The sequence below is a fragment of the Chiloscyllium plagiosum genome, unplaced genomic scaffold (assembly GCF_037043375.1).
Source record: "Chiloscyllium plagiosum isolate Xiang-an unplaced genomic scaffold, Cpla_swu_hap1 HiC_scaffold_4, whole genome shotgun sequence".
Classification (NCBI taxonomy): Eukaryota; Metazoa; Chordata; class Chondrichthyes; order Orectolobiformes; family Hemiscylliidae; genus Chiloscyllium; species Chiloscyllium plagiosum.
Genome location: NW_028270142.1, coordinates 61,909,663 through 61,924,475, shown reverse-complemented (window position 1 = coordinate 61,924,475; position 14,813 = coordinate 61,909,663). Strand labels below are relative to the sequence as shown.

General features: G+C 46.0%; 1 protein-coding gene across 4 annotated transcripts in view; it reads right to left on the bottom strand.

Annotated features, from left to right (window-relative positions):
- LOC122549141 (coiled-coil domain-containing protein 102A-like) overlaps positions 1–14,813 on the bottom strand; it is a 620,500-nt gene that overhangs the window by 169,330 nt on the left and 436,357 nt on the right. For all 4 annotated transcript variants that reach the window (XM_087986288.1, XM_043688474.2, XM_043688477.2 and 1 more), the window contains one exon: positions 6,707–6,810. In XM_087986288.1, coding sequence (XP_087842414.1) covers positions 6,707–6,810 — 104 coding nt within the window. The remainder of the gene's footprint in view (positions 1–6,706; positions 6,811–14,813) is intronic.

The window sequence follows — 14,813 nt, the reverse complement described above, 5'->3', positions numbered from 1 at the left end:
TGCACCTCTCAACCCAGAAACACTGAACATCGCAAAACTCAACCCTTGACCATCGGAAACCAACAGATCACTCCGCACTACAGCTCCAGGCAACTGGGTGCAGCAACACTCCAAATAAGAAACAGAGCAAGACAGTCCCTGTGTCGGATTCCGAACCGGACCTTCCTGACTTCATGTTCACTCTGATGATACCAGAATGGGGCAATGCCTCCAGGGAGGAACAGGACAGTGTGAGAGTCCAACAGAGCTCATCCACACCACAGGGCTGCAAGGACTCTCCCAGTGATGAGACCGTGGGCAAATGGACATCGGGTTTCTGGAAATTTCTATAAATCTTAATTGGGTTTCAAAATCATTAGTACTAACACGCATAGCATTAAAGAGAATATGAGATGTGTCTCAATGTTGGCTTACCTGGCCAACATAAAAGCAGAAGTCCTGTTTCTGTAGGAGTGAAGGATACCACACCTTAACAGTTACAAGAAATGGTCAAGTGTGAGTCCATAGGCCTTTGATTTGGTCGGGGGAAAATGATTGCTATTCCTCTGGTCTGGGTATTCTGCTGCGAGGAGGTAACCTCGCCATCTCCGAAGTCAAGGTAGTGGTGCGTGGGTGCCTTCTCGTAATCAATGTTATGTATAGGAATGCTCCCTGAGATTAATTAACGTAATCCCTGTGAGGAAGAGTGAGTGGCTAGCCATCTTGCAGCGGCTTCCACAGCTGCTGGCAATGTCCAGGTTGGTCATTCTGGCTGGAGACTTCAACTGCACCATTGATGCAGAGAGGCAATCCAGAAAGGCTGACAGCAGACCAAATGCCATGTCCAGATTGTTGATGCAAATAATTAAAGTTGCCAAACTGCACAACATTTTTACCATCCCTGCAAATGGAACACAGCGTAAATAAGCCTGATAGTGGCCAGACAGGTCTATCGCTCAAGGATAGACTTCCCATTTTGCAACCTGCCCATTCTCGGTCAAATCTACCAACATCAAGCCGATGTTCATCTCAGACTACTGCCTCCTGCTGGCTGACTGTCACCTAGGATGATCAGCAGGTTGGGCAAGGGAATATAGAAACTGAATGTGAAACTGTTGACTCCAGAACACAAAGGAATTTAAAAGGTATTACGTAGATTAGTGAACCATGAAGCTCTTTTTTGAGTCTACAGCAGACTGGTGGGAAACATTCAAGGGAAGCATCAAGAGGTTCTTTATCCTCAAAAGGTGTGTTCAAAAGGCAAGAGAAAGTCAGGGAAATGTTTCAAAACTCCAGAAAAGTATGCAGCATCTGCTCATGCTGCATATGATAGCGGGGATTGGGGGAGGGGGGGTCCTTGTCATGGAGGATCTCCAGGAGGTGAAGAGCCAGCAAGCCTTGGCTCATCGCATTGGAGCCCTCCAAGATAATCTTCCAGTCCACAGTCCACTCCACAGAGCAGGATGAGATGTGCGTTTCTCCTTCCAGAAGATGCACAGGGAGAGCTCTCTGATCGGCAGCCTGAAGGAAGAAGACAGCTCGGTAACGCCATCTCAGTCTGACATCCTGAGGATTAGCAAATCCTTTAATGTCAAACTGAATGACATGAGTATGGCCTCCCAGTCATTCCTGTCCTCTAGCGTGGAAGTCTTAGATGACAGCACCTCTTAGATGAAGAGGCTGGACCATCCATTATCTCTGGCTGAGCTGACTGTGGCCCTGGAGTCCTTTGAAAAGAATAAAGCCGCTGGAAGCGACAGCTTCCCAGCCAAGTTGTGTTCTGCTCTGTGGGACCTGATAGGTCAGGACCTCCCAGAGGTGCAGAACAGTATGCTTCTGGCAGCATGTGACAATCTGAGTTAGGGCATCAGCATCCTCATCTACAAATGGAAGAGGACAGGGAGGAAATTAGGAATTCATGACCAATTTCACCAATGAATGTGGATTATAAAATTCTGCCTCGAGGACACTGTGCTGACCACTGCCTGGTGGACTTGTAATAAAAGTAATTTTCTTCACAAATTTTTCCAACAGGGATAGGTGATATGGGACAGTCTAGCTACTTGGAGTATTCAATGGCAACGAGTTCAGACCAATCCTTCGCAACACCGGGGACAGGCAGAATATCAGTACGTAGCGACACTTGATATTTGCATATTGAGGGTCTATGCAGTCACACAGAAAGGAATGGCCACGCTAAGTATCAACAGTTGACTCGATTGAGTGAACTTCTTCTCAAATACTGTAATCTATCACGATGTCCCAGTAGTCAGTTGACGGTGCGAGTGAGAAGGCTCTCTGCCAGTAAGTTTTATTTAAGGCAAAGTTGCATTACCATTTCAGTGATTTTTGCTGTAAATAAACTGTAACGGCGCTGTGTATACCCCTTGCATTATATTTCTATTACTTAGTGTGTTTTGTTACATTGATTATATGGATGTCTTGATTATCTGGAATATTTGATTAACTAGAACACTCCAATAGGTGCCAGTTAATAAACATTTTGTTGTACTTATAAATGTTCAGGCAAACACTTAACGCAGGATTTCTGACAAGCTTCAGGGAACAGAAGCAACAACAGTTTCTGAGCAAGAACTTGCTACAATATTGCCGCACATTGTTTTTGTGAGGTCACCAATAGCAATCAGCTACAGATGGTGAATGGGCTCTCGAATATGGACAGCCATTGTAGCTGTCTCATAACTGTCTCGAAAGCTGCTGCCAGCTGTAACAGAGGGTAGGTGAAGAAGGGGCAGCTTCAAGGTGGAGTCATCCTCGGTCCAACTCTTAAAATTCAACTAAGAAAGTAAATGGTACTAAGACGTTTAAGTGAGGAGATGGGGGGTTGCTCCCAAACAGACAGGGCCTCCCAACTGGCTCCCCCACTTCTCCCCAATTCCCCCACACAACAGCCTGCCACCTCCAAGCACATAATGTGGCCTTCTGCCAACCACCCATTGTCACTACGCCAACTCCACATAAAAAAAAAACTGCACAGGAGGTGGGATGGAGCCAATCCAGCAGGGATAAGTTTAGGTTCCCATGCTAGCCAAGATGGGAGCCTTTGCACTGCAATCCCCTTGCAAATGACCGAACTTTGAGGCAGTGAGCACACCCTCCGCCCCAAAACAAGTGACTCCTCATCACAGAAGGGAGCTCTCTTTATTTGACTCCACTGGAAGTAACAATAAGGCTCCTTCTCTGCTCTCGCATGCAACTGGTAGCAGAGGAAGGGTGTCCAGCAGCACTCACTCTTGGCGACTTCACATCCCATGTTGATAACGGTGGGCGTTCTGATGTACAAGGAATCCATGCAAGTGAATGAATCCTGGTCTCCAGCAATGACACCAACATTGTGTAGATAATCCTCATCTTAATCATTATTCAGACCAATGCTTTGCAAAGTACACAAAGCAGATTCCAAAGCATTTAGAAAAGTAACTGTACTGTACTTATCTGAGACTTTCACACTAGCTTTCTCCAATGCAAATAATTCCTAAGTTCTGAGTTAACAGGAATTCAGTGAATTATTGAGGGGATTAATGAAACGCTAATTGCATAAATCTTTTCTTCCAGAGGACTGCAAATAATTTAAGACTGAGATGATGAAAAACATTTTCATTCAAAGGGTAGTGAACCTATGAAATTCTGCACCACAGAAGGCTCTGGAAGCTGATTCACAATATAATCAGAAACAAGAATTTCTAGATTTTAAAGGCATCAAGGGGTATGGGGAGAAAGCAGAAGAATGGCATTGACACAGATGATCAACCATGATCATACTGAATGACAGAGCAGGCTCAAGGAGCCTAATACCCTACTCTTCCTCCTCGTTTCTATGTTGTATGTTTGAGAGATTATGAGAGTGAATTAACAATATAATTTAAAACAGATTATTCTAGTCTATAAAGTAATACTATTTTTCCGTCTTTGACTGCATTCTCCTGATTAGGAGTCCTTACCCAAACTCAATCAACATTCTTGGTGCTATGATTTCCCATATTGCCACCAACCATCTACCTGACTACCACTGGCCAAACCTTTGCATCCCCTTTGTGGAATCAGATGGTCACATTTAAGCCTCTCGACTGCTCTCACTCAAAAATCTCAAGTGAATTTAAAAAGTGGGAAGAGGAGCTGACTTTCATCTTCTCCAATTCAAGATTGCTAGCCACTAATCCTGATGCTAATCCAAAACTGGAAAAGTCAATTAGTAAAGATGACAGCTCAGAAATTGCTATAGGAGGGCAATGTATGAGGCACCCTGTATAGATTTATGCCTTAACCCTTGGACTCAAAAACTTGTTTTCCCATGAAGTAGCTGGAAGTGTGAGTTGATAATGGAATGGTGAGAGTAAGTGGGGCCATTGGAACCTAGGTGAACAATGGGTTATTGACGGTATCTGCTGAACCAATAAGATTAACTGAGAAATAAACAGAGGAAGGATTGAGAAGGAAGGTGAATTAGAATGAGTGAATTTAATATAAATACTCCACATAGAGAGTGGAAGAAAGATTGGATTAAGAGAGATGGCAGAGAAAGTGAACATGAAATTAAGAAAAAGTCAAATTTTGCAATGTAATATTTCTAACATCCCGAAATTGATTCATTGTCACTAACACTTCAGAACCACAGAATAGTTATGGTGTAGAAGGTGGCCATTCACCCCGCTGTATCTGCACCACTCTCAGCATTTTATTTAATGCCTAATTCCTGCCCTTTCTTCACACCCCTGCACGTTGTCTATTAAATAATCATCCAATGCTTTCTTGAATACCTCAAATGAACTTTCGTCCACCATATTTTCAGGCAGTCTTTTCCAGACACCAGCTGTGTGCTGTGCGAAAGAACATGTCTTCTCACAATTCACTTTTTTTTGCAAAAAAGCATTAAAACTGTGCCCTCTAGCTCATGATTCTTTTCAAAGCAACAACACTCCCATTCCATTTCAAGGGTGCTCACGCTACTAATCACCAGACTTAACTTCCTGTTGAGAGCTTAACAGAAAATTAATGTTATAATGTCTGACTTTGTGAAGATCAATGGGAGGTTAGAGGATGAGATATCATGTTTGGAAAGCAATTCACAGGTTACCTCTCCCTCACCAGACGTTGAGGACTTATTTGCATACTAACGATAGGTTCTTTCAGCCATGGATAATTTTTCAGTTAATTTAAGACTTAGAAATCTCATCTAAGCCTTCTTTACCTCCATGTTACATACATTTACTTCCTATGGTGGAAAAGGAGCCTACATTTTGCATTGCTCTGAAAAACCAAACAAGATCCAATAGATGTGCTTTCTTTTCAAATTAGTAGTGCGTTACAAAGCAATGCATTATACTAAAAAGATGATGAATTCCAGATTTCTACTGCTGTATGCAATCAACCGTTCCTGCCTGTTGACAGATGGACTAAGAGCTATCTCCACATCATGCATTTATACCTAGTTTTAATTTATACTATACCACAGCAAATTGTTGATTGTATCATTTTATACTGACAGCAAAGTCAGCAATGCAAAATATAAAATATAACCTTTCATATCTCACCTACAAATTTTGTGTATCTATTATATCAGACATTGTAGAAGAAAATAGTCAGCTCCCTTGTGGTGAATAAATTGGACTGTTCAATTTTCTCCAAAGAGGAAAGCTACCTTGTCATGATGTAAGCAGGCTATATGTGATTATAAATAATTATAGTTAACCTGAAGTACATTAAATTTCCCTAAACCAATCAAGACAGAAAATTATTAATAAAAAGGTGCCAAGTCAAGTACCCCCACAAGGAAATGAGTTTTCATTTTCCTATTGTAGAATTTGATATACATGTTAATCTGGTTCATCTAATGTTCTTCTCAGAAACCAAATCTTTGACTGGTTATACATAAAAAGCAGCTACATGCTGTAAGTATAAACAGTTGTGTAAAGGCGTACATGTTAAGTCTAAACCCATTCAGCTTTTTGCAACATCTTTTTGTTTCAACTATTCAAATGCTCACACACTGGAAACACAATTAACGTATTTTAAAAGCAATAAAATTAATAGGAGTCGCTCTGTAAAACCACTATAATATTTTATTATAATGTTACTTTCATTCCCATTGCCACATAGCTGTGACATGAAAATATGTTCCTTACACACAATAACCTTTGGCCATTTGAAATCCATTCATAACACTGCACTACCACAACCATGAATAATGCAAGGAAAGACTTATCTGTGCCCTGTCTGTCAAGAATTTGTTCTCTACCAACCATCAGCATTCTGGTTCCATTTACATCTTCAAAATAGCAGAAAAAAAACAGTAACACTTGCTTACTCACAAACTCGAAGAAAATATTTTCAGTCCTCAGCTGCTGAACTCATTCACTGTTACAATATCGCTCCCTACAGTTTGTAAGATGGGGTGCTTGAAATAGCCTCATTAAATAAAAGTACAGATTGAATAATTGAACATGGGGAACATGGGGGACAAACCTCCTGCTCTTCTTCCAGTACCCAGAATTTCCCCACAATGGGATGCCTATTGGTGTGGACCTGCATCTTAGTTGTTCTTTCTTTGCCCTTCACAATTTTAATAAGGTCAACCAACAAGTTCAGTGATGAAAGCCATAATTTTTAAAAATGTTGTCTTCTGCATCACCCTCACCACTGATGTTATGGGTATAAGTGACCCAGTGACAGAGTAGTTGAGGCTTAGTCTCCCTTCTAGGTTTCTTACCTTGTCTGCAAGTGATCGAACTGCACTTGAAGATTGTCATTCAGTTCTGTCTGTTCATCCAAGGAACGCTGAAGCTTCCTGATCTGGTTCAGCGACTCATCCAGCTATAGTAATAGAAAGGCAAAAGCATAAGATCAGAATGAGGCCAGACTATCATAGCATAGGAAGGGGCCATTCAGCTCATCAAGCCTGCACTGGTTAAATAAACTAGCTGTCCATTCTAATTCCACTTGCCTCATAGCATTTCAACTTACAGTTTCAGGTGCAGTTCCAGGACAGTTTTAAACAAATTAAAGGTTTCTGCCTCGATCCAATCTGGGTTGCAAGTTCGAGACACTGACCTCCCTCAGGGTGAAAAGATTTTTCCTCATGTACCCTTTAATTCTTCTATTGGCCACCAGGGTTAACAGGTCTTTGTTCACTCTATCCAAGTCCCTCACTGTTGTGTACATTGTCATGAGGAGAAAGTGAGGTCTGCAGATGCAGGAGATCAGAGATGGAAATGTGTTGCTGGAAAAGCGCAGCAGGTCAGGCAGCATCTAGGGAACAGGAGAATCGACGTTTCGGGCATTAGCCCTTCTTCAGGAATGAGGAAAGTTGGTCCAGCAGGCTAAGATAAAAGATAGGGAGGAGGGACTTGGGGGAGGGGCGTCAGAAATGTGATAGGTGGAAAGAGGTCAAGGTGAGGGTGATAGGTCAGACTGGGGTGGGGGCAGAGAGGTCGGGAAGAAGATTGCAGCTTAGGAAGGCGGTGCTGAATTTGATGGATTTGACTGAGACAGGCTGGGGGGAGGGGAAATGAGGAAACTGGTGAAATCCGAGTTCATCCCTTGTGGTTGGAGGGTTCCTAGCCAGAAGATGAGGCGTTCTTCCTCCAACCGTCGTTTCGCTGTGGTCTGACGATGGAGGAGTCCAAAGACCTGCATATCCTTGGTGGAGTGGGAGGGGGAATTGAAATGTTGAGCTACAGGGTGGTTGGGTTGGTTGGTCCGGGTGTCCCAGAGGTGTTCTCTGAAACGCTCCGCAAGTAGGCGGCCTGTCTCCCCAATATAGAGGAGGCCACATCGGGTGCAGAGGATGCAATAGATGATATGTGTGGAGGTACAGGTGAATCTGTGGCGGATATGGAAGTTTCCTTTGGGGCCTTGGAGGGAGGTGAGGGGGGAGGTGTGAGCGCAAGTCTTGCACCTCCTGCGGTTGCAGGGGAAGGTGCCGGGAGTGGAGGTTGGGTTGGTGGGGGGTGTGGATCTGACGAGGGAGTCACGGAGGGAGTGGTCTTTACGGAATGCTGATAGGGGAGGGGAGGGAAATATATCCTTGGTGGTGGGGTCCGTTTGGAGGTGGCGGAAATGACGGCGGATGATGCGCTGTACATGGAGGTTAGTGGGGTGGTAGGTGAGGACCAGTGGGGTTCTGTCCTGGTGGCGGTTGGAGGGGCGGGGTTCAAGTGCGGAGGATCGGGAAGTGGAAGAGATGTGGTGGAGGGCATCGTCGACCACGTCGGGGGGGAAATTGCGGTCCTTGAAGAAGGAGGCCATCTGGGATGTGCGTTTTTGGAACTGGTCCACTTACCACTTACCACCCCACTAACCTCCATGTACAGCGCATCATCCGCCGCCATTTCCGCCACCTCCAAACGGACCCCACCATCAAGGATATATTTCCCTCCCCTCCCCTATCAGCATTCCGTAAAGACCACTCCCTCCGTGACTCCCTCGTCAGATCCACACCCCCCACCAACCCAACCTCCACTCCCGGCACCTTCCCCTGCAACCGCAGGAGGTGCAAGACTTGCGCCCACACCTCCCCCCTCACCTCCCTCCAAGGCCCCAAAGGAAACTTCCATATCCACCACAGATTCACCTGTACCTCCACACATATCATCTATTGCATCCTCTGCACCCGATGTGGCCTCCTCTATATTGGGGAGACAGGCCGCCTACTTGCGGAGCGTTTCAGAGAACACCTCTGGGACACCCGGACCAACCAACCCAACCACCCTGTAGCTCAACATTTCAATTCCCCCTCCCACTCCACCAAGGATATGCAGGTCTTTGGACTCCTCCATCGTCAGACCACAGCGAAACGACGGTTGGAGGAAGAACGCCTCATCTTCTGGCTAGGAACCCTCCAACCACAAGGGATGAACTCGGATTTCACCAGTTTCCTCATTTCCCCTCCCCCCAGCCTGTCTCAGTCAAATCCATCAAATTCAGCACCGCCTTCCTAAGCTGCAATCTTCTTCCCGACCTCTCCGCCCCCACCCCAGTCTGACCTATCACCCTCACCTTGACCTCTTTCCACCTATCACATTTCCGACGCCCCTCCCCCAAGTCCCTCCTCCCTATCTTTTATCTTAGCCTGCTGGACCAACTTTCCTCATTCCTGAAGAAGGGCTAATGCCCGAAACGTCGATTCTCCTGTTCCCTAGATGCTGCCTGACCTGCTGCGCTTTTCCAGCAACACATGTACATTGTCATGACCCAGGTCAAAACCCTAAAATACTGCCGGCACGTTAAAGTCATAATTCCAAAATGCATTTTGTTTTTAACAACAGGGTCAGTACAAAGAAAAACGGATTTAAATCTGGAGTGAAAGATCCATGAAATTTCAAACTTATAGACATGAACAAGACTTCAAATAACAATTCATTAAAATGATGAAGTGACAAGTCAAAACAGACTGTATTGTGATCTCCTACAAATACTAAAATAATTAGAGCGTGATAATACCCTGCTCAACAGCCTTCCACCCTCTGCAGATTATGTCCCAAACTGTCGTTCCTGCTGAACAATATAAAAGGCCACAGGTTAAAATGCTAGTTTCAACTCTACTGGAATGTACTGGTGGCACTGAATCCTCTCATGTGTACCAGCTTATGTTTTTACTGTTAGTGTGCTGTGAAGGTCACAGTCACTATCTCCTTCTGAACTAGTGTTGCAGGTAAGAATACCTCTCACTCTGAATGCTAGAAAATGGCAAACTAGTAGCCAGACAAAAGGAAGACTCTCTCACTCTGAGTGCTGCAAATTAGTTTTAAAATATGTTGATTCACAAAAATGTAAATCAGGCTACAACATCAAGAATCTCAAAAATTAAGGGGTCAATTCTCTCTTATAGGATTCTTTTGGTCAATTCCAAGTAACACTGGTCTTTTTGAAGTAGTTTTCATTTTGAGCATCATACTTTCTCTCACCATATCTTCCCAAACTCACTTCATTAATGACCACTCCCCTATGATGTATCTCCTGTCCAATATCTGTCCCATCTTACCATGTGCACTGTTCCTGGAACAATTTGCCATTCAGTGGATATCCACCCAAAGATCACCACCCCTTATATTCGTGCCATCTTTAAAACCCAACAGTCCTCCTGGATGAGCATGGGTATTCTGAAGCTGCCCTGCTCATTGACAGACAGAATCTGAATGTGCAAGACAGTACTGTGTTTCTTTGACAGGGACCAGGTGGTCCTGCTTTACAGGGTGGTGTGAGGGGGTGGTGTGAAGGACAGTTGTCCACTTTCCCCAAGACTGACAGAGCAGGCTGTGCCACCAACCCCTGCCAGCCTGGTCTGAGTTTACCAGCTGTGTCAGTGCTGTCTCTAGGGTATGGATGAATGGCTAGCAGGCCAACAGTCAACGATCTTCTCAATTACATCAAAGCAAGTGCCACTCTCTTCTCTCTGTTTCCTCACATTCATTCTCTCTCCGCTAATGCACTCACTTCCACCAGGGATGGTGCTCTACCAGCCTCAGTAATGCCTGCAACACATTTCCTTCCTTGATCTTCCCTCTCAGCCTCCCACACCATACCACTAATCCTTCATGCCCTCCACTGTGCCTCATTAGACCTTTGGAAAACTTCACCATCTTTCTTCCAAGTGCAAAAGGACTAATTGCTGTGTTGCTCATTGTCATCTCACTTATTTCTCCCCCATTTGTCAGTACAGGATAAGACAAGCCATAACGAGATAAAGACGGCTCTTACAGGTGAGGGGCACGTCCATATCATCGTTCCTACTAGGAGAGGATCCTAGACCTTGCAGTGGTAGACTGAGACCACTCCTATGGAGCAGCCAAATATCCACATACCTTTTCTAGCAGCCCAACCCATCAAACCCACAGGATTCGTACTTCCCCAAGTCCGCACCCAATCTGTCTACATACATCTGCCTAGCCTTCCTATCCAGACCCTACAGTATGAGATGACATTGCCTAGAATGGTTGCTAACTGTCTCCTTGAAGCCAGTTTTTTTCTGACAATGGACAACCCCCTTCCCACATTATGTTTCCCCACTGCCCCCCCCCCCCCCCCAGTGCTTTACAGCCTGACCCCCCCTTCAAATTCCTGATGCACTTCCTACCCCTTCACAATTATATTGAGCCCTTGCCCAATCCTTCAACCCTTAGTCCTAAAGACTAAACTACTGAGGGTGCATTTGTTTTCCTTCAACCAACCACACAAACCCTTCCCTTTTACTTTCTCTTGATGAACCCAATGGACTGACTATGGTCCTGAAGAAGGGCTTATGCCCGAAACGTCGATTCTCCTGTTCCCTGGATGCTGCCTGACCTGCTGCGCTTTTCCAGCAACACATTTTCAGCTCTGATCTCCAGCATCTGCAGACCTCACTTTCTCCTGACTATGGTCCACCCCAGCCCACTTGATTGACATGACAGGACAGCCTGGGCAAGGCATGCCCAGACCCCTCAGTGGTGCCTATATAACTTGACAGGTATCTCCCCAATTACCTTAATCTTAACCCCAGAAATTGTCATTAAAGGGTCAACAGACTAACCATGGCTACCCTCTGAAATGCAGGGGCATGGACACACCCTTCCCCATGTAGTCAGGTGACTGTGGCCAATATGCTTGGCTTATTGTGCTAGGATCGCCTACCTGTATGGACTACCTGTATTAGAGTTGGATACATGCTACCTGCTTGTTGCATATGGCATATATTTGCTGAGTAAGCAGTTGACAAATGGACTAGCTGTGAGCTGTGAGAACACTGACATACAGCTAGACATGCTCATTACGCTGAAGACTGTTTAACTGCACGGCAAGCTTCCTGGTTCTGTGACTGCACTAACTGGCACAGCAAGACGAGGCAAGGCAGGAATGGTGTAAGTATGCAGATTGGTGTTAAGTGAGCAAGGGCTAAGTAGGGCTTATGCTCAAAACGTCGATTCTCCTGTTCCTTTGATGCTGCCTGACCTGCTGCGCTTTTCCAGCAACACATTTTAAAGCTCTGATCTCCAGCATCTGCAGTCCTCACTTTCTTCTAAGGGCTAACAGTGCAAGCTAACAGCCCTAAGATGTAGCCTGGTCCAGAGTTGAGAGTGTGTTGCTGGAAAAGCATAGCAGGTCAGGCAGCATCTGAGGAGCAGGATAGTCGACGTTTCGAGACAGAGCCCTTCATCAGGAATGTTGCCTGGTCCAGTCTGTAAACTGGGTGCTTGACCCCGTGTGCAAAGTGTCCTCACTGCAGCTTTCCAATGGAAGTTGCTGGTGTGTCCTGCAAAGGAGGTCTGTGCTCCCAGAGTTTATAGCAGACATGTCAAAATAGCCATGATGGGTTGTCAGAAACAACCCAACAGAGGAAGATTACATTCAGTAAGTGCCTGAGGAGAATGCCTGGTGTCCAACATGGAGGTTGTTCAGAAGTAAGCAGCCAAATGAATCCACCAGGTGTCTGCTTTGGTTTCTTCCTCTTGTTTTCCAAATGACAAATTTGATTAGTGAGTTTAGCAAGATGGGAGTCAGAATCATACAGATGTACAGCACAGAAACACACCCTTCCATGCTGACCAGATTTCCCAATCCATTCTCGTCCCATTTGCCAGCACTTGGCCCAATTCCCTCTAAATCCTTCCTTTTCATATACCCATCCAGATGCCATTTAAATGTTGCAAATGTGCCAGCCTTCACTACTTCCTCTGGCTACTCATTCCATACATGCACCACCCTCTGCATGGAAAAAGTTGCCCCTTAGGTCCTTTTTATGTCCTTCTCCTCCCACCCTAAACCAAAGCCCTCTAATTCTGGACACCCCCACCCCAGGGAAAAGACTTTGTCCATTTACCCTATCCATGCCCCTCATGATTTTATAAACCTCTATGAGGTCACCCCTCAGACTCTGACCAGATATCCTAAATTAATCCAGTCCTACATGCCACTAAACTCTTCCTATTCATATACCCATCCAAATCTGATTTAAATGTTGTAATTGTACCAGCCTCCACCACTTCCTCTGGAAGTTCATTCTATACTCGTGTCACCCTCTGTGTGAAAAAGTTGCCCCTTAGGTCTCTTTTATATCTTTCCCCTCTCACCCGAAACCTATGTCCTCTAGTTCTGGACTCCCTCACCTCAGGGAAAAATACCTTGTCTACTTATCCTGTCCATGCCCTCATGATTTTATAAACCTCTATAAGGTCACCTATCAGCCTCCGACACTCCAGGGAAAACAGCCTCAGCCTATCCCTATACTAGCTCAAACCCTCCAACCCTGGCAGTATCTGTGTAAATCTTTTCTGAACCCTTTCAAGTTTCACAACATCCTTCCGATAGGAAGGAGACCAGACTTGCACCCAATATTCCAAAAGTGGCCTCACCAATGTCTTGTACAGCTGCAACATGACCTCCCAACTCCTGTACTCAATGTTCTGACCAATAAAGGAAAGCATACTAAACACTATCCTATCTACCTGAGAGCTGAAATGGTGTTGCTGGGAAAGCGCAGCATGTCAGGCAGCATCCAAGGAGCAGGAGAATCGACGTTTCGAGCATGAGCCCTTCTTCAGGAATGAGGAAAGTGTGCCCAGCAGGCTAAGATAAAAGGTAGGGAGGAGGGACTTGGGGGAGGGGCATTGGAAATGCGATAGGTGGAAGGAGGCTAAGGTGAGGGTGATAGGCTGGAGTGGGGGTGGGGCAGAGAGGTCAGGAAGAAGATTGCAGGTTAGGAAGGTGGTGCTGAGTTCAAGGGTTGGGACTGAGACAAGGTGGGGGAAGGGGAAATGAGGAAACTGGAGAAATCTGAGTTCATCCCTTGTGGTTGGAGGGTTCCTAGGTGAAAGATGAGGCGCTCTTCCTCCAGCCATCGTGTTGCTATGGTCTGGCAATGGAGGAGTCCAAGGACCTGCATGTCCTTGGTGGAGTGGGAGGGGGAGTTGAAGTGTTGAGCCACGGGGTGGTTGGGTTGGTTGGTCCGGGTGTCCCAGAGGTGTTCTCTGAAACATTCTGCAAGTAGGCGGCCTGTCTCCCCAATATAGAGGAGGCCACATCGGGTGCAGCGGATGCAATAAATGATGTGTGTGGAGGTGCAGGTGAATTTGTGGCGGATATGGAAGTATCCCTTGGGGCCTTGGAGGGAAGTAAGTGGGGAGGTGTGGGCGTAAGTTTTGCATTTCTTGTGGTTGCAGGGGAAGTGCCGGGAGTGGAGGTTGGGTTGGTGGGGGGTGTGGACCTGACGAGGGAGTCACGGAGGGAGTGGTCTTTTCAGAACGCTGATAGGGGAGGGGAGGGAAATATATCCCTGGTGGTGGGGTCCATTTGGAGGTGGCGGAAATGACGACGGATGATACGATGTATATGGAGGTTGGTGGGGTGGTAGGTGAGGACCAGTGGGGTTCTGTCCTGGTGGTGATTGGAGGGGCGGGGCTCAAGGGCGGAGGAGCGGGAAGTGGAGGAGATGCAGTGGAGACCATTGTCGATCACGTCTGGGGGGAAATTGAAGAAGGAGGCCATCTGGGTTGTTTGGTATTGGAATTGGTCCCCCTGGGAGCAGATGCGGCGGAGACGAAGGAATTGTGAATATGGGATGGCGTTTTTACAGGGGGCAGGGAGGGAGGAGGTGTGTGTCTAGGTAGCTGTGGGAGTCGGTCGGTTTGTAGTAAATGTCCGTGTTGATTCAGTCGCCCGAGATAGAAATGGAGAGGTCTAGGAAGGGGAGAGAGGAGTCTGAGACAGTCCAGGTAAATTTGAGGTCGGGGTGGAAGGTGTTGGTAAAGTGGATGAACTGTTCAACCTCCTCGTGGGAGCAAGAAGCAGCGCCGATACAGTCATCGATGTAGCGGAGGAAAAGGCGGGGGGTGGTGCCAGTG